Source organism: Calliphora vicina, chromosome 4, assembly GCF_958450345.1.
Source record: "Calliphora vicina chromosome 4, idCalVici1.1, whole genome shotgun sequence".
NCBI classification, from domain to species: domain Eukaryota; kingdom Metazoa; phylum Arthropoda; class Insecta; order Diptera; family Calliphoridae; genus Calliphora; species Calliphora vicina.
This window is the reverse complement of record NC_088783.1, coordinates 65,840,888-65,864,260: the sequence shown is the minus strand read 5'-3', so window position 1 is coordinate 65,864,260 and position 23,373 is coordinate 65,840,888. Positions and strand designations below refer to the sequence as shown.

The following is a 23,373-nucleotide window of genomic DNA, read 5'->3' as shown; positions in this document are numbered from 1 at the left end:
TTTAATCTTATTATACCCTACGATTGTAGCTAAAATTGAACTATATAAACCAGAGTACGGAAATAAACAAATCGAAACGTTTGCTATCGTTTTGTTTTGTTCTTTGCAGTGAATAAAACAAAAACCAAACAAAAACAATGACAATGATTGTCCCATTTTGTTTTGTATTGTTTTTGCTCATGAGCGCAAACTGTACATTAATATAAACGTACGCAGCTATAAAAGAAAAGAGTAATAACAATATTGAAACATTCTGATAAAAAAACGTTTAACAAACGTTTGGTAATTGATTTACTCATTATAATAGAGAACACAGTACAATAAAAAACAAAACGAATAAAAAATACGTTTCTCTATCTGTTTTGTACTCAAATGTACGATTGTAACTGTAAATTAAATAATGAAGATGAGTGAAAAGCTAATCGTTTCGTTTTCTCTCTTTGTCACTTGAAAAGTTTTTGTTTTTGCTCATGTACAATACAATATAAAAATTTTGATTTGTTTTGTACATTTTGCAAACGTTTGCGAAATATTTTGTTTGTTTTCATACTCTGATATAAACCCCTACGATTGAAGCTAAAATTGAGCTACCTAAAGACCTGCAATTGAAGCTAAAATTGAGCTACATAAAGACCGACGATTGGAGCAAAAATTTAACTACATAAAGACCTACGATTGAAGCTAAAATTCAACTACATAAAGACCTACGATTGAAGCTAAAATTGAACTACTTAAGGACTTACGATTGAAGCTAAAATTTAACTACATAAAGACCTGCGATTGAAGCTAAAATTAAACTACATAAAGACCTGCGATTAAAGCTAAAATTGAACTTCATAAAGACCTACTATTGGACCAAAAACTTAACTACTTAAGGACTTACGATTGAAGCTAAAATTTAACTACATAAAGACCTGCGATTGAAGCTAAAATTAAACTAGATAAAGACCTACGATTGAAGCTAAAATTGAGCTACATAAAGACTTGCGATTGAAGCTAAAATTAAACTACATAAATACCTCTGATTGAAACTAAAATTGAACTACATAAAGACCTCTGATTGAAGCTAAAATTAAACTACATAAAGGCCTGCGATTGAAGCTAAAATTCAACTACATAAAGACAGACGATTGAAGCTAAAATTGAGCTACAGAAAGACCAACGATAGAAGCTAAAATTGAACTACATAAAGACCTTTGATCGAGGCTAAAATTGAACTACATAAATACAGACGATTGAAGCTAAAATTGAGCTACAGAAAGACCTACGATTGTAGTTAAAATTGAACTGTATAAAGACATACGATTGGATCTACTATTGAGGCTACTATGTTTAATAAAATCTCATTAATTTTAAAATATTTTCTTTTAAATTTTGTTTATTAATTAAATTTTATTTGAAATAAATAACAACATTAATTATAAATAAATTAGTATTTGTTTTTTTTTTTTAATATAATAAAGAGTTTCAAATATATTACATTAATAATAAATTGAAAAGTTTTTTGGTTTAAATTTGAATTAATTTTTTTTTTAAAGAAAAACTTTGAGCAAAAATTATTTTTTATTTAAGGTGTGTAATTCTATTTGTTATTGTGTTTGCTAATAGTTTGCAAAGTTTTATAGATTAGTTAACAATTTGGAAACTTATTTAGAAATGATTCAATTATACAACATATCTTTACAATATACACATTCAATTTGCAATAAATGGTGTGGCACAATGATTTTTTTTTAAGTTTTTAAATTAAATTGTTAATAAATTGGAAAAAAATTTTAGTTTTGGATAAAAAATCCCTTTTCAAAAAATACAACTATATAAATTGATTGTTATAATATACATTGTTTAGGTTAATTTTTGTTGGGTTTCAGGTTTGTTATTGTTAAAGTTAGAGATTAGATAATTTTACTTAATTTTAGAAAGGAAGAGTTTTTAATTTTAATAATTTCTTAAATTAATCATTAATTAGTTTATTATTAAAAGAAATAATTTAAGATTTGCTAAGTAATATTTTACCAAAAATCGAAAGACTTTAACCTTTAGGGTGAAAGGTTAAACTTCAAATAAGCTTTTTTCGTATTGAACCAAACTTCCAAATTCTTGTTTAATCTTAGAAAAATAATCAATCATTTAAGATAAGTAATAGTAAATTTTTTTAGTATTAGTTTTGAGCATTACATCAGTTTTCTTATACATAGAAAGAATTTTTTAAGTTTTCCCTTATTATACACATTTATTATTTGCACTGTTTGTTCCAATCACTATTTTCTAGTACCCTGAAAACCTTTGTTTTAGAAGTAAACTAACTATTAATAGGTACTTACGTTATATAGAAGATATATTAAATTAAAAAAATAAACACTCAAAGGAATTTTCTTATATGTATGTTGAGAATATGAATTATCTCTTTTATATGGTATGTATATGTGTATATCAACTACCAACAAAATCAGGTACAACCCTCTGGTTTCTTATTATTTCAATTAAACCTTCTTGTAGAAATTTGCCATCATGGTAATTTATGATTTAATTAATAACTATTTGTTAATATAATATATTGGATATTAGTTTGTTAAGGATTTAAAACAGTTTCATTTATAAAGATATTATATGATATGTTGGTTCAAAAACTATAAAGAACAAGTAAGAGAGCTTTATTCGGATGTGCCGAATCTTATATACCCTTCACCAAATTATACTTCAAAATACAAATTTTAAATATTTTTAGGTAAACTAAATTTTTTTTCCAAAGTGGTTTTTTAAATTTTTAAAATTTTTTTTTCGAATTATTTTAACATTGTTTTTTTTTAATTTTTTAAATAAAATTTTTTTTTTAAATTAAAATTTTTTTTTATAAATTTTAAAAAAATTGTTTGGTTTTTTAATTTTTTTTTTGTTGAAAAAAATTTAAAAAATATTTTTTTCCGATTTTGACCCATTGTAGGTCCAACCTACTATGGTCTTATATAATTCTTTGCAAAGGTCTTTGAAATATATATCATTAGATATCCATATTGTCTATATTAATGATATAAGTCAAAAATCGAGGATGGCGGTCCTCGATTTTTGACCGATTTTGCTGATTTGTGGACCGCTTTTGCTGATTTTAAATAGGAAACTTCTCGAAAGCATGTCTGACAGAATTATTGAAGATTTGGGTCTTCAGAAAATTGATTTCAACAGACAGATAGACAGACAGACGGACATGGCTTAATCGACTTCGCTATCTATAAGGATCCAGAATATATATACTTTTTTAAATTACAAACGAAATGACAAACTTATATATACCCTTCTCATGAAGGTGAAGGGTATAAAAACTATAGCTTTTGTGATTTTAAATAATCTCGAGGCATTCGAAAATAAAATTGTGTAACATTATTTATTTCCATCCTAAAAGTATGCAATATGAAATTAAGTTTGAATAGTCTTGAGTATATGCTTTGCTTTTATTTTTAATGTATAACCTCCTTTATAAATGAAACATTTTGCAACCCTTACCATAATTTAATTACTAACTTTTCAGGAAAATTATTTATAATTCGAGTTTTTAAGCACCCAGCATTTTCTTAACCGAATAACCAGGTACTGAGTAGACAAAGAGCACAAAGAATAGTGCAATGGCACACAGGAGTAGCGCCTTCAGTATTGCCCATTTGTAATTGTGCCAGACAATGTAGCGTATGGACTTCAAAGGATTTACGAACCACATAAAGGAGGCATCTGGACGACTGCAAATAAGAGAATAGAGGAAATTATTATTTGTATTTGTCAAATTTTAAGATATAAGAGTCAAGGTAGTTTGTTTTTATAATAAAATAGAACAGTATTTAAAAACTAATTTTGAAGAAACTTAATTCTTGACAAATAGTTGATTTTCTCCAAATTTTTCAGCCAAAATTCAGTTTAATATTATTGGATGTATGACTTAAAATGAGGAATTTTGTTAAAAATGTTTGCTTTTATTTTGAATCATTTCTATATAAACTTATTCAAAGTATTTGCCATTGTTAGCCTTTAGTATTTTCCTTTGCCGATCTTTCTGGCAACATATGAATTCCGATCCAGAAGAACTACTCATCTGTTGAGGCCAAGAACGAATAGAGTTGTTCCAAAGTGAAGCGCATCCCAGAGAGATCGAAGCATATTGTAGTCGGAAGAGGCTTCACAACCACTTTATTCTAAATCCTTTATAACAGGTATTGCATCATGTGGTCGAGGTTTGTCATGATGAAATATTACAGTTTCATGTCTGGCCGCATATTATGGGCGATTTTAGGCCAATGCTGGCTTCAAACGAATCAGTTGTGTTCGGCAAGGTTCCCTGTGATGGTCTGGTCAGATTTCAGTAGCTCATAATATGACTCTATTGCTCCCAATAAATACCTTATATACAATACCTTAGCGCCATGGATATTTGGCTTTTGTGTCGATTCGGCTGGTTGGCCGGTCTTCACATACGATCTCATACGCTTCGGGTTATTGTAATGGTTCCAGCTTTCAACGCGGTGAAAAAATGATTTTCTTTTCGTCTTTCAAGCTCTCTCGGCTTGAATTCGTTTGATACCAATTTCCCTGCTTTTGGATGAATCGTGCTACTCACAAGCATTTTAAAATTGCTGCTTGAGTATCTCCCAATGATTTTGTAAGCTCTTGTTGAGATTTACGGGCGTTCTGCATTGATCGAAAGAAATAGGAGTTGGGCGGGGCAGGGTTGGGTGAGGCAAAACTTCCTTAACACTTCATTCTTCACATACGATCTCTTACGCTTCGAGTTATCGTAATGGATAAATTTTTCATCGCAAGTAATGATTCGGTGCAAAAATTATTTTCTTTTATATTGTTCAAGAATCATTCAAGCTCTCTGGGCTTCAATTCGTATGATACCCAATTTCCCTGCTTTTCCATGAATTCTGCTGCTTGCAAACATTTTGAAATTGCTGATAGAGTAGCTCCCAATGATTTTGCAAGTTTTTGTTGGGATTGACAACAATCTTCATGGAGCAATTCTTGGTCTTTTTTGGCTTCCCTGGGCGATATTTGTCTTCCATGTCAAAATCACCACTTCTGAACCGGACAAATCTCGCACGTTGATGCCGATGGAACTCATGCTTTGGTGAACAATTGGTGTGCTTCAGCGACAAATTACTGAAGTAAAGCAAAACTTTCCGCATATGACCATTTGTTGGTAAAAAATCGACATTTTCGATATGTACCCTACAAAATGACGAATAAGTAATTAAAAACATAAACCGCGTTTAAAAGCTACTTCATCTATTGAAAATCCCACATTTTGAAGTCATACACTTACATTGAAGAAACTGAATTCTAGACAAATAGTTGATTTTGTCCAATTTTCAGTTTAATACTACTTTTTCTGCACTTTCTAAACTTCTAATTTAAGCTATACATGTATAAAAAAACTCACTTTGGTTTCTCTAATGGATCGGGTTCATTGCGTCCATGACCGGCAGGATTTTGTTCGGCTTCCTCTTTAGTCAACAAATGGAATTCAGCTTCCACCTTACCCGTCAGCTCCATCTCTTCATTCTGTTTCTTAATATAAAATGGCCACCAACCTCTAACACGTTTTTGTTTAAAAATATTTACAGTGGGTACATTATCGGTTTTGAGCATATCCAAAGTACACAATTTGGAAGATTTAGCACCTCTAGGAAAACGATTCAAATCAAAGGAAATGGCACCTGAAAATAAATAAAGGTTTAAAGAAAAACTCAAACTATCTCTATCATATCGAGAATTCTACCCAAAAAATCATCTGCCGAAAAATGATCAGCATCCCATACTTGCAGCTCTAAACGAGCAGGGATTTTCACCTCTGTCTCATCCCAGCTGAATAAAGATTCTCTTCGGGACAACACTATTCTCTCCTCGGCTGCCAAGTATTCAAAGGGATAGATAAAACGCCAATTGAAATTACCCTCACCGGTTAAAGAGCGATAATGGATATCGGTTGACTGGCAATCTTGGGGACCTTTAAGCCATCTAATAATTAAAATATAGTTATAGTTGTAAAATTTATAAAGTTACCCATAAAAAAATAAACAGAATCTTACCCCTTAACATAAATATCGGACATTTTTTCTCCCGTAAAGAAGGCATCATCTTCCAACACCACATCATCTGTATTCCATATTATAATGCGCAATTCATAAGCTTTGGGTTTCCGAGGTGATATATCCACTGCTGGTCCTGGCAGCGGCATATCCATGGGAAACATATCCACCCACATCTCAATTTTACCCTGTTCTATACCCGGTTTATCGGGATTGTATAGGGGACGACTTTCAATATGCTCCGGAACAATCTTGAAATATTTGTGTGGTAGATTAAAAAATTAGTACAGAAATATAATTTTTTTATTTTTGACAATATTGTTATGAACATTTAAAAAAATAGATAAAAAATTTTAGAAAAAAATTGCCTTAAAACATCCATCAATTCTCGTTTTTTTTTTATTAAGATAGTTATAAAAATAGAGGAAGAAAAATAGAGGAGAGAAAAATGCAAACATGTACAAACATTTAAATACGAAGGTAGTTTGATAATTAACTTAAACTAAGAACAAAAATAGTTAATCTAAAAATTTTATATATGTATGTATGTACGTTTTATTAGTAAAAATTTTAAATAAAATAGTCAATGTTAAATATTATGTCTGCACTTATTGGAAACTACGTATAAGGTTGAAAGATAATTTCATGGAGAGGCCTTATATGAATCGCTGGAAACTGAAGAACTGTATCCTGATACACTTATATGAATTATTCGACGATCGGAGCTATCCTTATGTTCGTACTGGAATAAATGAGAATTATGTGCGAAATTCTATCAAATTATAGTCAATATGGCGGACCTGTAGTTTGATTACAAGGTTTACATGAACAGATGGACAGACGGACATCGTTAAAAAGTCTCAGAAAGCGACAGCCAAGCAGTAAAACACCAACACACATTTATTGTTGTTGTAGCAGCGTGAACAATTTTACAATATTTAATCTGGGTGTTCTGCAGTATCAAGTCCAAGAAATTGTGCTACTTCTGCTGGATGGGTCCATAAATTTACTGGACGTAGTGAAGCAGGGCTGACTGGACAGTTGAAAATGTGGAGGGTATCATGAGGACCCTGACCACATGCTGGGCATAAGTTGATGACGGCACGGTCTATGCGGGACCAGAAGACATGAAGCCTGTTGCTCCATCCTGATCTTAGTTGTGCCAGAACGACTCTTGTTTTCTGCGGCAGAATCTTCTCGGTGTGTAATATCGGTGGTGGGCGACTTCCAGGTACGAGATTCATGCGGTATCCTGCTACCGCGTCTCTATGAATGTCGTTCAAAGCAGTCATATATGAGCTACGATCCAATGGATCCTGCACATACCTCTGTATGCTCTCCTCGTATTTTCTAAGGTCCTGTCTGACATGCCTCGGGAGAGACTCCAACTGTGTGATGTTGAAGTTTGGATGACTCCTCCGGTGATATCCCAGAAGGAACTGTTGCGTCAGCATGACGTTATGTTCCTTGACCGGTAGAACTTTAGTTTCCTCGTGAAGGTGGTGTTCGGAGGTAATTTGGAGGCAGCCTGTGACGGTCCTTAAGGCTGTATTTTGACAGCTTTGAATATTTCTCCACTGAGTATCACTCAATGAAGGCGACCACACTGGAGTAGTATAGTTAACTGACCGGTCAATCGTCTTGTAGGTTGCTAGCAAGGTTTCTTTGTCCATACCCCAAGTGCCTTGAGGACCTTGTTCCTATTTCGCATTTTATGCGTGATTGCAGTGGCGTGTGCTGAGGAGGTAAAAAGGCTAACAAAACTGACTCCCAAGATTTTCGGGTGGTTCACTGTCGACCATGATGTCTAAGTTGAGTTTTACCTCCTTCGCCCAGGTGGTGAAGAGTGTAGCCGATGACTTCGTTGGTGATAGCTGCAGGTTACGTGCAGTGAAGAAATTGTGGATTTCGTTGAGATAACCATTTACCACACCGCAAAGCTCATCAACGTTGTGACCTGTCGCCAAGATGGTGTAGTCGTCCGCATAGGTGATAACCTCCACAACCTGTGGGGGCACTGGGTATTTAGAGAGGTAGAAGTTAAACAGGAGCTGCGACAAAACCCAGCCCTGAGGGACTCCTTGTTTAACTCTACGGGGTTTTGAGCATTTGTCTCTAAACTCCACGAACGACTGCCTGCCACTCAGATAATTCACTATCCACCTCTTCATGTTGTTGGGCAATGTGGACTGCAGGATGTCCAGTGTGGCGTGACTGACAGTGTCGAAGGCCTTCGAAAGGTCAAGTGCCACTAAGATAGTCCGTTCACAAGGCCTCTGCTGATTTAAGCCCTGTGAGATCTGAGAGACTATGGCGGGTAATGCTGTGGTGGTGCTGTGCATCTTACGGAATCCATGCTGGTGACGAGCTGCTGGTAGTTGACAGGTCAGCTAGGGGAGGAGAAGAGCTTCGAGTGTCTACAAGTGCAAGGAGGGAAATCGGCCTCTACGAATGTCCCTCACTCGCGATTTTCCCAGGTTTTAACGATGGGATCACTCGACCCATTTTCCAGACATCGGCTATTGTTAAGCTCCTTACTGACAGGTTAAAAACCGTTGTCAGGTACTCGACTTCCCGCTCGCCTAGGTGTTTTAGCATCAGCATGGAAAATCCGTCAGTTCCTATTGCCTTTGAAGGCTTAGATGTATTGATGGCTTCTGCAACTTCAGTTGGCGTGTAAAGTTCTGGTGTGTTCGAGACTGGAAGATCGTGTAGTTTGCGAATAATACTTCATTTCGCCTTGTCTCTCTCGGGGTGCTCAATAAATCGCGACTCTATCATCTAACAGCACACATTTGTCGCTGTTGCTTCTGTTAAAGTTCATCTTCAGAAGTTAGAAGAATGATAAAAATAAAAATTGTAAGTTGAACAGCCTAGCAAAATCTGCTGAAGTGAATAGAATTAAGCTGTAAATTATTTAGGAAGCTCTTGACCTAGGGCTGAATAAACTGAAAGAGAACGCGTAATACGACTTCTGCAAATGAGTCGCTGTGCATCATCATCGAGAGCGGCAGAGCCACCCCAACAGCATATCGAAAGACCAGAAGCCAATCGCTCCCAAATGGCTTGATCAAGAGAAATAATGGATTTCAAGTTAGCGGCATTTCATTACAATAAGGATGATGACTACAAGAATCACAAGGTCGTACTGATTGGCGGGAATGTGCTGTTCGAATGGTAAAGTTATTGAGTTATTGAGCCATCTGAGCCGCTTCTAAATTATATTTCCGGCGGCACTCCGATTTCCAAGCACTCCCTTCAAAATATCCGAAAGTACAACTCATGATTGTCAAATGAAGTATTTCGGGGCAACTAATGTCGTAAACAACGTCGGTTCCATGCCCACCTTTAAAGTTCAAGGCCAAACGTATCACAGAATTGGATCATTGCTCCCGCTTTCCTACGATGATGCGAAGTTCCTTCAAATTTATTTCACTGGAATTGAAGCTACAGAAGCCGAATGCCATCGGCAAACAAGCGTGTGCATTTGCTGCAAGATCCTTCTGCCGAAATATTCTCAAAACAATTGTTGGACATCAGAAATGGAAAAATTCCAATTGATCCAGCCACAAATGAGATTTCGTTCCCGTTGAACTTCTGCCAAATGCATATGAATATTCAAGCGGTTGTCGACAATGTATTTTCAAGTCTTACTACTAACTACAAAAATTCAGATTGGCTGTGTGAACATGCAATTTTGGCACCAACAAATTATGGTGTCAACAAGCTCAATGAGCAAATTCAATTGAAAAAATGATATGCAAATCGATTGACACAGTAAAGTAGTGAATTATCCTACTGAATTTTTGAATTCATTGAAACCAACCGGAATGTCACCACATTGGAAGGGTTGGATCACCGATAATGATTCTCCGTAATTATGCAACGGAACAATCGAAAATCCAAAAAAAATGTTTCCCAATTTTTTGAGGCAACAATCATCGGTGATTCAACGATACCGATGATTTTCAACGACTTACCATTTGAATTCAAACGGCTCAAATTCCCGTTTCGTCTTATCTTTGCTAAGCACAAGGCCAATCGTTGACTATTGTAGGACCTGAAATATTAGTGACAATGAAGTTAATGGTGGGAACGCAGGGCGACTAGAGATGGTATCAGGTTTTTTTTTTGCGAATAAGAACAGAAAACAGTTAACAGACATTACCATTAACTTATAATCATTCGAGTTTTCTATAAAGTATCAGACATACTATTATTAAATTTCCTAACAAAAACAAAAAAAAACTTTGTACACAAAGTGGAATGGTATCGTAAATTTACAAAATTCTTTGTTTACAAAGCAAAAAAAATCATACCTAAAAACATGCCTTTAAAATAGGCATCTGGGGTTAATTATCAAACTATCCTCGTACCTTTTTTTGTGGCTGTAAATACCAACACGAAGACCTTACCTTACAACCCACATTCGGTATTTCACTCCAACGATGTAAGCAAGCTAATGCTAAATGTTCATCGCGGTTACGGCAAGTACTGGGACCATTCCAGGCTATAACCTCCTCATCGGAGAAGGTCATACAGTACTTGCCAATAGCCACGCGATCTTGAAAATAATGTGGAGTATCCAATTTATTTTCTTTGCATAGTTTCGATAAAATCTGCGAGGGTTTCATGGGATCACGCCATTGGTTGTAGCCGCAACTGAAAATAAAATAATTTAAATTAAAAAAGAACTGCAAAAAGGAAGTAAGATATAAAAAATCACTTACTCTTCATATCTTAAGGCCAAACCACAAGTGGCTCGATGTTTGCTGTAAAAACGATTCTCCAAATCTATGCGAGTCTCACCAATCAAATCATCAGAGCCCACCAAATCCCAATCGAAAATCTGCACTGTTAACATGGAATCCTGGGGAAAAGTTACCTCTATTTCGAAACATTTACCAAATACAGGATTCAGCTGTTTGCTAACGTAGTTGTCTTTATCGGAAATACGTTTACTACCCAAATGCAGAACCACATAGGGATCAGCTTTGCCATTTAAATCCATGGGATGTAAATCGGTGGCCTTAACTATATAAACTCTGACGAGCACATGTATGGGTTCATTTGCTGGCAAATTGGGTATAGGATAATCTACACCCTTGGGTGGTGGTAGGCGGTAAACTTTAATGGTCCCCTTGAAAAAACCCACTGTGCGATTTTCATCCTCTGTAGAGTCTCCTGTTTTCTTGCCTCTGTACAAAGCAAATGACTGCAGCCATTCACGGAAATTGTTGAATTCCGCTTGCGACTCCAGTTCGTTGGGATAGATCTGAAAGTGAGGAGCACGACGTGCCACACTACGAATTCGTCTAGACGAATTCGTTTGACCACTTACCTGACATAATGCTGTAGTGCTATTGAGGGGCTTTGATTTGATTATATTTGTTGCATTGTTGAAATCGGGCTTATTGCGGCCCAAGCCAGTCATAGCTTTGGGACTTAACTTTTGTACGAATTTCGCACCTTTTGCTCCCAATTTATTGGAGTTTTGTGTAAGTTGTGTGGGTGGCGGTGTAAGATATTTTTCTGTGTGATTGAGAGCCTTCTCAGCTTTGGCATTGTCAATGAGACGTTCATAGGACCAGAAGTATTTAGTCCACCAATCACGGCTCAATTCATCATCGGAATCTTGCTCTTGCACCAGCTGATTTTCTTTGTTGCTGCCACGTCGAGAGGTTTTCTTTTTGGAATTTTGTTTTTTTACCCTAGAGTTTGGATTATAGAAATGTCTCAATACTGAATTGTGGAGTCCTATTTTCTTATTCCTAATACTCACATTTTCGTAACACATGCCGCCCCATACAAAGTAAATTGATCACATGATGACCTGCGATTGCCATAGAAATCCTTCATGCTGGCCTGTTGCAGCGAATCCAACATCGGTTGCATGCCATAACCATCCACAAGATTCTGAAGACTCTCCTCATTTAAGGGTGCCGACAAAATGATCTGACCACCAATTGTCTTATACTTGGTTATATCCTCTTTCGGTGGTGGCTTAAACAGATAACGATGTATGGAAGTGATCTGATGAGTGCCCACCAAAGTGTAACGACCAAACGAGCGACAATCTACACATCTTATGGTTATGGGAGGAGCATAGGTCTCCTCCAAAGGCAATTCCAACTCTATGGACTTTAACATATTTGGAAAATTAGGATTCTTTTTGGCATTCTGTATGATATTCGAACTTAAAATTTTGCCCGAACACTCAACATCAATACGTGGTTTGTCTACTGACATTAGGTGTACTCGTTTCAAATCTCTGAGGCCCCAGAATAGTACCTCTAAACGAAATTTAGCCAGATTTGGACGAACTTCTTTGGGTACTGGAAATATGGTGTTCTGTTGTGGTACATTATTTCGTTCCTTTTTTATTTCGGCCAAAACATTTTTAGGTTCGGTCAGGCGGGGCATATCGGTGGAACCAATTTCCAGCATTTCAAAGGCGGCCAATAGTTCTCCAGCATTATCGGGTCCTCTAACAATATCAAACCATTCCAAGGTGGGTGTTACATAGGGATTTTCTCTTAGCTTGACTCTGGGTTGGGCTATGGCTCGTCCTATAAACTCTGACTTGCCTACTTTATCTTGATCGTAAATCTCTATGATTATGGTGGGAGGACTTTTCTTAATTTCGTCTTTAGTGCCATAAACCAAAATTTCATCAAACACCAATAGTTCATCCCAGGTGGGACTTAGAGTTTCCTCTATGACTTGGGTGGTTTTGGCGAATTCGGTTATATAAACTGTGGCATAGGGATCACTTAAGCCAGAGGCATCAGAGCCAATCAAAGAACGTGCCTGATAAATATGGGCTCGTAGTTGAAAGGTCTGCAATATAAAATATTTAAAATGATTTTATTTTATTAAGTTAAAGCTTAACTTACCGATTTCTCTAAATAGTGTATATTATTGGGAGCCATGGCTCCGGGTCTTTCGGCATTTCTCAACTCATGTGATAAGTCATAGCCTATGGGTAGACCATCAAAGAAATGGCCTTTATGATTAACCACTCCCAGCCACAGATAAATGGAGAGTTTGGCTTGTATAAACCAACTTGCTGGTCCCGTTGATTGTTTACCCGGTAAACGTAGGAATATTGTTTGCACCTTGCCACAATGCATGCCGGATTCTTCATCCGTAAGTGAATAAATTAAATCTCTGGCCGACATACGATGATAAGCATAACGTTTGCCATTCGCTATCATCCACAAGAATATATCCGGTAGAGAATGTTGGGGCTAAAATTAAAAATATGTTAGGAAACTTTCCTTGAATCTGTTGGAACGAAAAACTCACATCATCTATTAGGAATTTTAATTTTTGCATATAACCTTGAGCCTGCTTAAAACGTTCACTAAGGGAGCTGCGTGTTACCAAGGCTCTTAGATTTCGTGCCAAATTACCTAAACTTTCCTGTGGTATAATAAAATTGTTATATAATTTTCATTATTGTATAAATTTGTGGCCACTTACAATTTCTCTTAGACACAATTTAATGCGCTCTTTGTCTAGTTTGGTTTTACCGCTGCCAGCACTCATGGAATTCGTTTTTGTTATCGTTTGATAACGCAGACAGGCAGATGCTAAATCTTCTAGAATTGATCGTAGACGCACCTCAGCTTTGGCATCTTCATCCTCAATTAGGCGTTTGGTTTCATTTAGGCCATCCTCCTAGATAGAAAAATTAATTAATAGTAGACAGATTAAGGTAATCTGGAGATAAGATAATGGAATTATCCTTCGATTGAAGACTACAGAATTTTAATACTCTGATTTTTCTAAAGATAAATAAAAACAGTTTGTTTTTATCTTCACAGATCTTTTGAATTATTGGAATACATCTGTTTAATTAAAAAAATTATTAGTACATATCATTATTTAAATTTAAATTAATTATTTTTTTTTATTTTTTGGTAGTTTAAGACCAAACTAAGTCTATAAGTAGTTCCTCTGATCTAGGATATCTTCGGTCTTCGGTTTGAAACCGATCTTCTGACAACGCTTCTTATGAGCAAGTATTAATTTAATCAAGACGATCATGTAAAGACATTAACCATTTAAAAGGCGCTAATAAACTATCTTAAGTTGTGGTTGTATGATTCTAAGGGAAATACTGCACATAGACAATCGAAAAGTCAAGCAATTCCAATAAACAAACCAATAATCTTTCTCGCATTCTTCATTAAGCATTTCTTTCAGTACAAAAGCAAACAAAATAAAAAGTACTATCAGATGATCTAGACTAAGAAATTTACATCAATATCTTTTGAATATGCAAGAAATTTTAATTGCATCCAGAGGGAAATTTAAGAGCTAGACAAACAAAAGACACGTTGCATCAAAACACACGTTGCTCTAGTATAACCTAACGGTTCTATGATCTAAATGATGTAGTCTTTTGGGATCAGTTTTGGTTCAATTTCGTTTTAATGACAATATTTACAATAGTTTTATAATTGTTACAGTTATTCTCGGAAGTGGATCTTATATGGGAGTTAGGGCCATTTATGGACTGATCGTCACAAAAACAAATAGTATGATTTTTAAATACAATTGTTCAGGATAGAAACTTTGCCACTGCATATTCCGGAGCCTTGAGAAATGCTTTTGGATCTTGCCAAGACGATGAGCTAAAGGAATGGAAATGGGTGAAGTCTATATTTATGCAACCTTCTACTCGTATTATTGGTCATAAGGAACATGTGCGAAAGGATTGGATCTCCGATGAAACCTGGTGGGCAATCGAATTATGGAAAATCTGATCTCATTAGAGCTCGAACTCGTAGTGTTAAACTACTCTCGCAGACATGTTACAACGAGTTCAATAGAGAAGTGAAACGTAGTGCTCACAGCGATAAAAGGAGATGGCTGGACGAAATCAGCAAACACGCACAAATCTTAGCAGATATCCATCCAGTGACATGTATAGATCTCTAAGGAAACTCTCGAATGGTTATACGTCATCGCAAAGAGCAACAGATTTGAGTGCGTACGAAATAAATGCTTATGTGAATCTCACGTGGATAATTCATTCATTCTCCATGTCACACCATGGAGAAGATAGCGCATTCAATTAGCAGTATCAAAGGAAACAAATCCCTAGGTGTTGACGGAATCTCTGCTGAGCTCTTGAAGTCAGACTCACACATTCTGGGAGAGCGAAAATCTTGATAACGAGTTGACCGAGGGCGTGATAAGAAATATACCAAAAAAAGGGCGATCCCATATACACTAATAACTGTCGCGGCATTACCCTGCTATGCGTAATTGATAAGGTAATAGCCCAGATTATCGCAAAAAGAATCTCTGACAGGGTAACACCACCTTCAAGGCAGGAACAAGCTGGATTTAGACCCCATAAGTTCACCATCGACCACATAAACAGACAACGTGTTATTATAGTACAATCTATAGAGTGGCGATCACTATGGTATCTATGCTTAATATTCTTCGAGGAAGCTGCCACTGAGGGATCATTATAGAATTGGCATTCCTTTCAAGAGTTTGTATCACTGTTACCGCGACCATGGGATGGAGGATACAGATCTTCATCTTCTCTGCAAATGTCCAGCTCTTCATGCTGAAAAATCTATCTGAAGTGTTGGAAACTAGACTGTGTGACCGTATTAGATAGACACATTAAAATGACAGTTTGCATAAAGCACTTAAGTATTTCACGTGCCACGTCGATATGTCCATGATATTCACCATTCAGAAACAGCTGATCTTAATGGATGTAATCATTAAATGAAGTTTCATTGGAGTTAGGTGGAACATAGTGTCCCTGTGTGATCCAAAAATACTATAGGGATAGTAAGCAACAGTAGCTCTATATTGCATGTTAACATTCCATGATCATTTAGAGTCCAAAACCATACCTAGATATCTTTCTGGCTCAGTCTGCTAGGGAAAGTTCACAGTCTCCTTAACATAGTTTATTGAAGATAAACTACTACAGTACCAGCTCTCTATTGTTTGGGCTAACTCCCAGTCACTATCTGCGGCCCAGTTTCGAGCATTTCCAATGCATTGGTTGAGATATCGCTAACCACATCCCGAAAAAATCATGAAACCATCAATATGCATAAGCAAAAACTTTAATTCCCTTATTGTCCAAACGAGTTAAAAACAATCAGCCGAAGTAGAGAAGAGTTAATCTTGGTATGTTCTAGGTTCAATTTATTTTGACTCCTTGCTGTTCACAAGACTTGTGTTGATAACTCTCGATTTAAACATTAATACAATCCAGTCACTGATGTATGGATGTATATTCCTACACCAAAATCCTCTAGAGCCTGTTGAATTGCAATAGTTGTTACGTTGTTGAAGGCTTCATCTATGTCTAGGAGATCTACCATCGTATATTGTTTAAATTTAAGTGATCTATCAAGTGCCTCATGAATATGTTACTCCGATAACTCGATAAGTTCGACTGACTACTAGTGGATCTTTTGGCAAGATACTTCAAAACCTATTTTACAAGGCTTTTATGGCTTATTCTTATTTTAATCATGAATATTGTAGACAACTGAAACATTTTAGACAAGATGATGAAGAGATCAACATAGAATATTTGTGAACAATTTCATCCCCCTACGTCCTTCACTTGAGGCCCTATCGACGGGCGGACATAGCTAGAATGTCTAAGAATTTTATAAGGACCCATAATATATTTTTTTACAGGGTAATCTACGAAAGATTCCGGGACTGCACGAATCGATCCTGGTGCAGTAGAACAGATTGCAAAGTGTCCAGGGCCTTATGGCCAAGACTGAATGCGAACGCGACTGGGACACTGTTAGAGTTGGATAGGTACAATCTCAGGATTCTAGTAGGAGTGATAACCGGTCATTGCTCAATTGGAGCCTTTAAGGGAAAATGGGATACTGACACACAGGACTTCTGTAGAGTATGTGGGGACGCAGAGGAGATAGAGACAGTAGAGCACATTATGTGCAACTGCCCTATGCTACAGGGTCACAGACTTAAATGGCTAGGAAATAGATTTCTGGATGAACTTGGTAATGTTGCTGGCTGCAAACTAAGCAACATACTAGGTTTCATTAAGGGAATAGAGTGGCTATTTAAGGGACGTTCTACGGCAGGTCCAAATCCGTAAAAAGACTAATCTTTCCTTTCTTTCTTCTTCTTTTTATCAGACGGAATTTTGGACTTCTTTTTTGCTTATTCTAATGCTATCATCTTTATCTTTATCTATCTCTATCGAAGGGAATCACAATGGACCTCAAGGTCTCTGGGTGGAAGTACACTTAGTGTACACCCTTCTAAACCTAAACCTATAATATATTTACTTTTCGGTTCTACGACCAATATTTCGGTTTGTTACTAATGGAATGACAAAATCAGAGTCAAATTATTTTTAACAAAAAAATCCTCCAAGGAGAATATTATGCATTTCACGGTTTCAACGCAAATCCACATGGTATGGTGGTGCAATTATTGCATTTACTATTGAGTCAATTGAAGGTTAACTTAGATTTTGAATTTGAAGCTTGAAAAACACTTGTTATACATAAGAAGTTTTCTGATATTTGATTTATTAGGGCTTCCGCAGTAGCAACTGCAATAAACAGAGTTTCTAGAAATTATCAATGAACTATTGAAATAAATTGAGCATTTAAACTTAGTTAATTGATCATACTCATCCGATAACTTTAATAAATCTCCTTTACAATTCGAAAAACATAAATTTTACTATAATATCACTGATATACTCACAAATTTCTCCGCCATCTTCGACAACATATTACTGTTATACATTCGTCTCCTCAGATCCGGCAAAGTACATCTAACATCCATACACGGCTTATAATCCCAATACGGCAGATAGTAATGATTCTTATCGTGTGATATGGGTTTGCAAGCATTTGTAGTACTGCTAAACGAAGTCGTATCCACTGTCTCCAATACACAACCATCTTCACCATCATCCAAGGCAGTGGCAAAACTTTCATTATGACCATCCAAAGAATTGCCAGCATTACCCAAACTTAACTCAAAGAATACGGTTTTATCGCTGATTTTCTTATCGATCATAGAGGCCTCCACAATGGAACCGAACAAAAAGAATTCTTCATTGCGCGAATAAGATGATTCGGATATCAGTTGGGTGGGTTCAAGTTCGACATTTTTTTCGGTGGTTATTTCGATGTTATCGGTGATTTCAGTACGTATGGCTATGAGTAAGCGGGCTCTATAGCTAACACCCTCTCCCAGGCCAGTATTTAAATTGGAATGTTGATCTAATAGAGTATAATCACGGGTAGAACCATAGAGATGTATAAATGAGGGACCAAAAGTGGGCAGAAAACCCTTTTCGCCATCATTGGAGGTTTGTTTCAAATCTATATAGTGAGTGCCTATAATGGAGGGTTTCATGGGATCGGCATCTCTTAGTTGGATCTAAAATAAACAAGAGTGAGAAATATGTTGGTTAGCAATTGAAAAAAAACCTACCTTAATTCTTTGACACAATGGAGGAAACATTTCGGTAAACACCAATTGTTCATTCCATACCGGAGCATAGGCATTTTTCTTTACAGTTGTTTTGCCCGTTAGCCCGGCAAAAGAGACTTGGACATAAGGACTAACCAAGTCCTTAGATTCTCCGGTTAAAGCTTTCTTAACATTGGCCATTAGTGAGGAATTCATGCGGGGCAAACCATCTGCTCTATAGATTTTCACTATAAATTTAGCTCGTTGTCTTTCAATGGGTACACCATCCGGCAATAAGAGATTTCTAATAATGTATATAAATTATATTTGAGTATTGTTAGAGTTAGAAAACCACTTACGCTTCGATGTCATCTGGATCTTTTTCAGATTTCTGTGGCACTTTAACGGTATCACCTTTGCCAATGATACCAATATCACATTTTAAATAACCCTTGGGTCCACTATAGAAATCATCGGGATCCGTTAATAAGGCCCATTTATGATAAAATTGATGATCTGTTTTCATGGGGGGGAGAAAATTTCATTCATTATTTTAGCTTAATTAATTTAACAACGAAATATACATATTTGCATGCTTTATTAATATAAAAACATGCCAGAGGAAAAAAAATGCTAAAGAAGATTTAGTTTTTTTAGTTTAAATGAATAAGAAGATAAGGTGAGAGGAGGTGAAATTGTAGGGCTACATACAGTGAAGATTCAAAAACATCTACTAGAAGGCTTTTAAATAATTTGAAATGCTTTTAGCAATTACTTTTTGTTTGAAAAAGTAATAATGTCTAATAACACAGGGCAACATAATCGAAACATTTTTAAAGGCTTTTTAAACCACTACACAATTTTGATGTATTGTGGTTCCAGTAGTAAAAATATGGTACAAATTTTAAATTCTATGGAGAATTTTTTTCTAACATTCTTTTTTAGATGTTAAGAACTTTGTTATTCCATATTGCATTCTTTTGCCGAAATTTTTTACTTTATTCTTTAAATGAAATTCTTCTATGGTTTCCCATATTTAATTCAGGTGAACACTTGCACAATTATATTCTGTTTCACAATATCGAATGAAAGATTTCGTTCGCATTCTAAACGAAAGAAAGCTGATTTTGGATTCCCTAACTCCATGTTTATGTCAACGAATCAGTTTTCTTTCGCTTCGAATGCGAACGAAATGTTTCATTCGATATTGTGAAACAAGCAATTAAAACCACTATATAAATTACAGCATCTATTATTAAAGATAGTAACCATTGAAAACAGTACTGTAACGACTTATTTTCTTATTTTTACATTTTTTACTACTTTTGTTTTTTATACTTTCTGTTCGTACGCTCAATAGAGCGTACATTTTTCGAAATGATCGCTATATAAGATTGTCAATGTTAAAAATTTGGTCGTTTGTTTGATTTTGTTTGTTTTTTCTCACCATTCGTTATATCGAGCATAAAATTTTTGAAATGTTCGTTATATAAGGTAGTCAATGTTACGAATTTGGCCGTGCGTTAAATCGGATTTTCATTAAAGTGAGATTCGTTATACCGAGATTTGCCTGTATTTTGTTTTTGTTAAAATGTTTGTTACAATAACAAAACACATGTAAAATTTACACTCAAAGTACACGCTAGTACGCACATACAATTTTGTGAAAATGAGCGAATTCACTTAATTGTGAATAAATTCGAAAATAATCCATCGATTTTTATGATCGATATCTCATTTTGTTCCTATTACATGTGGCTTTACGATAAAGTAACAAATTTAAACTATTTCTGCCGTTTTCGATTTTTCATGAGTTTTTTAAAACAAAAAAATTTTATATTTTCACATAAAAAATATATTTTTTGCTTCAATTTGTTATTATAACTCCGAAACTACTGAGCCACTTTAAAAGCAATATATATGTGAAAATTTGTACATGGCATGGGGAAAATGTTTTCGAAATTCAATCAATAGGAAGAAGAACTTTAACTACTCAATTTTATATATATCAAACAAAAAAGTAAAATTTTGTGAAAATAAGGGAATTCACTTAAGTCTTAATAAATTCGAAAAGAATCAATGGATTTTTATGACCAATATATCACATTGTTGCTATTATATGTGGGTTTGCGATAATGTAATAAACCTGAACAATTTCTGCCGTTTTCGATTTTTCGTGAGTTTTTTAAAACACAAAAATTTGCTATTTTCATATAAAAAATATATTTTTTGTTTCAATTTGTTATTATAACTCCGAAACTACTGAAGCGATTAAAACGCAATATATAAACAGATTGAAGGCTATGCAAATTTGAACTTTTCTGATTACTTCAATAATATCGGAGTAACCATTTTTGAGTTATCATAAATTATGTAGAGAAACATCTAAAAAAATTCTAAATTTTAGAAACAAGTGTGAAAGTATGGTCGGTCAAGTCGGACCATAATACCCTACACTAAGTAAAAGACCAAAAACCTTTTTCTTTTAAAATTTCAATAATTTATATTTTTGAGTGATTTTCAGAAGTGGGCTTTATATGGGAGCTATGACCAATTATGGACCGATCAGCATGAAATTAGGTTGTGTGATTTATGTATATTGTTACGTTTTAACCTTTTCAAAACGCTGGTTTATTTCCTTTAAATAAACCGGATACTTTTGATTGCAAATAAAAGCCGTTTAGTAGTTTAAAAATTGTAACAACTCTTTATTTACAACAACCACAGAATTAAATAGCCACTAAATGTTTTTTATACAGGTTTATAAATTCTCAGAATTACAAACACAATTTATAATGTACACGAATTTACTTGAAAAACACAACACACTTTAAGGCACTCAGATGATGTTTATTCGAAAAGCGTCTCTGATAAACTCACTAACGACTGCAACCTCTGCTACTATTTATAACACTGCCATCCGCACTCTTTAACTGTCCAGAGGTTTCCAATACATACGCCATCTGTGGTGTACTTTCTACAATGTTCTTTAACTGAATATTCGAAATCGAATACAGCGTTGCCAACTTACGATCAAATCAACTGAAAGCTTTTATTTAATAATGCCCACAGATATGTTACAGTTTTACAGCACTGTTATTTGAAAGCACTATGCTACTTTTAAATCAGCCGTTAAAATCGTTATATTTGATTTCAAGTACAATATCGTAACAATATATAAAAGGTAGCTATGTTGAATTTTGTTTGTATACCAAAATTTTTAAGCGATTTATGCACGTTAAAGTGATTTTCGGAAGCGGGTCGATATGGGCCGATCGTAACAAAATTTGGTGACATGAATTTTGTATATATAAAACTTATTTGGAGCGGAATTTTTGGAGATACATATATAAATTAAACATTTATGACCGATAAAGTCCAATTTCGGAAGGACATTTGTATGGGGGTCTAGATGAAATAATGGACCGATTTCAGCCAGTTTCAATAGGCTTTGTCCTTGGGCCGAAAAAATAATATGTAACAAATTTGATCGAAATATCTTCAAACTTGCGACCTGTACTCTGCGCACAAGGTTTACATGGACAGCCAGCCAGCCGACCAGCCAGTCGGACGGACGGACATCGTTTAGTCGACTCGGAAAGTGATTCTAAGTCGATCGGTATACTTTAAGGTGGGTGTTAGACTAATATTTTTGGGCGTAACAAACATCTGCACAAATGCATTATACCCTCCCCACTATGGTGGTGTAGGGTATAAAAATCTTTAACATTTTTGTTCTTCGGTAACCATGATGCATCAAATCTATATAGTGGTTAGTGAAGCCTTTTTTTTGCTGTTGACCTGTGTTATTCCTCTCGTTTTTAAGGGAGGAGTTTAAAGTATAAAATGTATGGTTCGTTTGGTTTTAATCGTTGCTAGTTGCGTTTAATTATGCATTTTAAATTATTTTTGTTTATAAAGTCGTTGTACTAAAGTTGTGTGATAAGTAATCAGCTGCTTATGCAGTCGCTGACAATCAACGATTCCGAATGGCGTCGGACTTCTAACATGTTCTGACTTCCAAAGACACTTGGAATATTAAGGCGAGTGATTGGATCTTATAAATCAGTAGTCGGCGTAAATAGAATATGGAACATTAATAACAAAAACATGTTAATTTTTATATTTTTATATAATATTGATGATTTTAAATAAGCCATAGCCATTCATTGCCAGCTATTGTTCCCCATTGTATAGATGACTGTTTAGTTTTTAAACTCAAATACCTTATCACACAACTCTCGTGCAAAGATTAGATATTTAGTTGTGCTTGTGTATTGAAATATGATTGTAAAATATTGAAAATTGCCTTAAGTGTATTTAATGTGAACTTGTATGTACATGATTCTAAGTGAATGTTCTTAGCAGATTTTCTGTTTTACCTTTTTGATGCCACACTGTCGCTACATCCAATTTAAAGTTGCCAATCAATTTATTACGACTAAAAACACTACGACTTTGTAAAACCTTTTTTAAATATTGTCCAAGCAACAAGTTAACAACAATTTTTGACACAATAATTGACAGTTGGTGTTTTAGGGTAGTGTAGGAAATTCACCAAGTTTTTTTTAAATTTTTTTCACAAGACATCAATTTTTAAATATATCAATATTTTTGGAGGAAGTTAGATAATTAAGAAATTGAAAGAGAGTATAGGAAAAGAGAGCATAAAAAGAAAGGACAAGAAAACCAAAAATATTTTTTTTTATTAACAAAATTAAAAAGTCAAGTCATTCTTAAAAATAATTTTTACATGAAAACAAGAAAAATAATCTTATAAATTCTAGGCTATATTGTTGCGAGTTTTATGTGTGAGAGGTAAAAAAAA

General features: G+C 35.0%; 1 protein-coding gene across 1 annotated transcript in view; it reads right to left on the bottom strand.

Annotated features, from left to right (window-relative positions):
- Positions 1-3,520: 3,520 nt before the first annotated feature.
- Positions 3,521-23,373, bottom strand: part of LOC135957467 (otoferlin-like) — a 171,905-nt gene continuing 152,052 nt past the window's right edge. The window contains exons 10-24 of the mRNA XM_065508216.1: positions 22,928-23,012; positions 18,905-19,061; positions 18,567-18,849; positions 17,829-18,512; positions 13,563-13,760; positions 13,386-13,502; positions 12,974-13,327; positions 11,860-12,917; positions 11,419-11,788; positions 10,808-11,352; positions 10,493-10,739; positions 6,078-6,328; positions 5,768-6,006; positions 5,429-5,705; positions 3,521-3,731 (exon numbers count right to left, since the gene is read on the bottom strand). Coding sequence (XP_065364288.1) covers positions 3,551-3,731; positions 5,429-5,705; positions 5,768-6,006; positions 6,078-6,328; positions 10,493-10,739; positions 10,808-11,352; positions 11,419-11,788; positions 11,860-12,917; positions 12,974-13,327; positions 13,386-13,502; positions 13,563-13,760; positions 17,829-18,512; positions 18,567-18,849; positions 18,905-19,061; positions 22,928-23,012 — 5,046 coding nt within the window. The 3' untranslated portion in view covers positions 3,521-3,550. The remainder of the gene's footprint in view (positions 3,732-5,428; positions 5,706-5,767; positions 6,007-6,077; positions 6,329-10,492; positions 10,740-10,807; positions 11,353-11,418; positions 11,789-11,859; positions 12,918-12,973; positions 13,328-13,385; positions 13,503-13,562; positions 13,761-17,828; positions 18,513-18,566; positions 18,850-18,904; positions 19,062-22,927; positions 23,013-23,373) is intronic.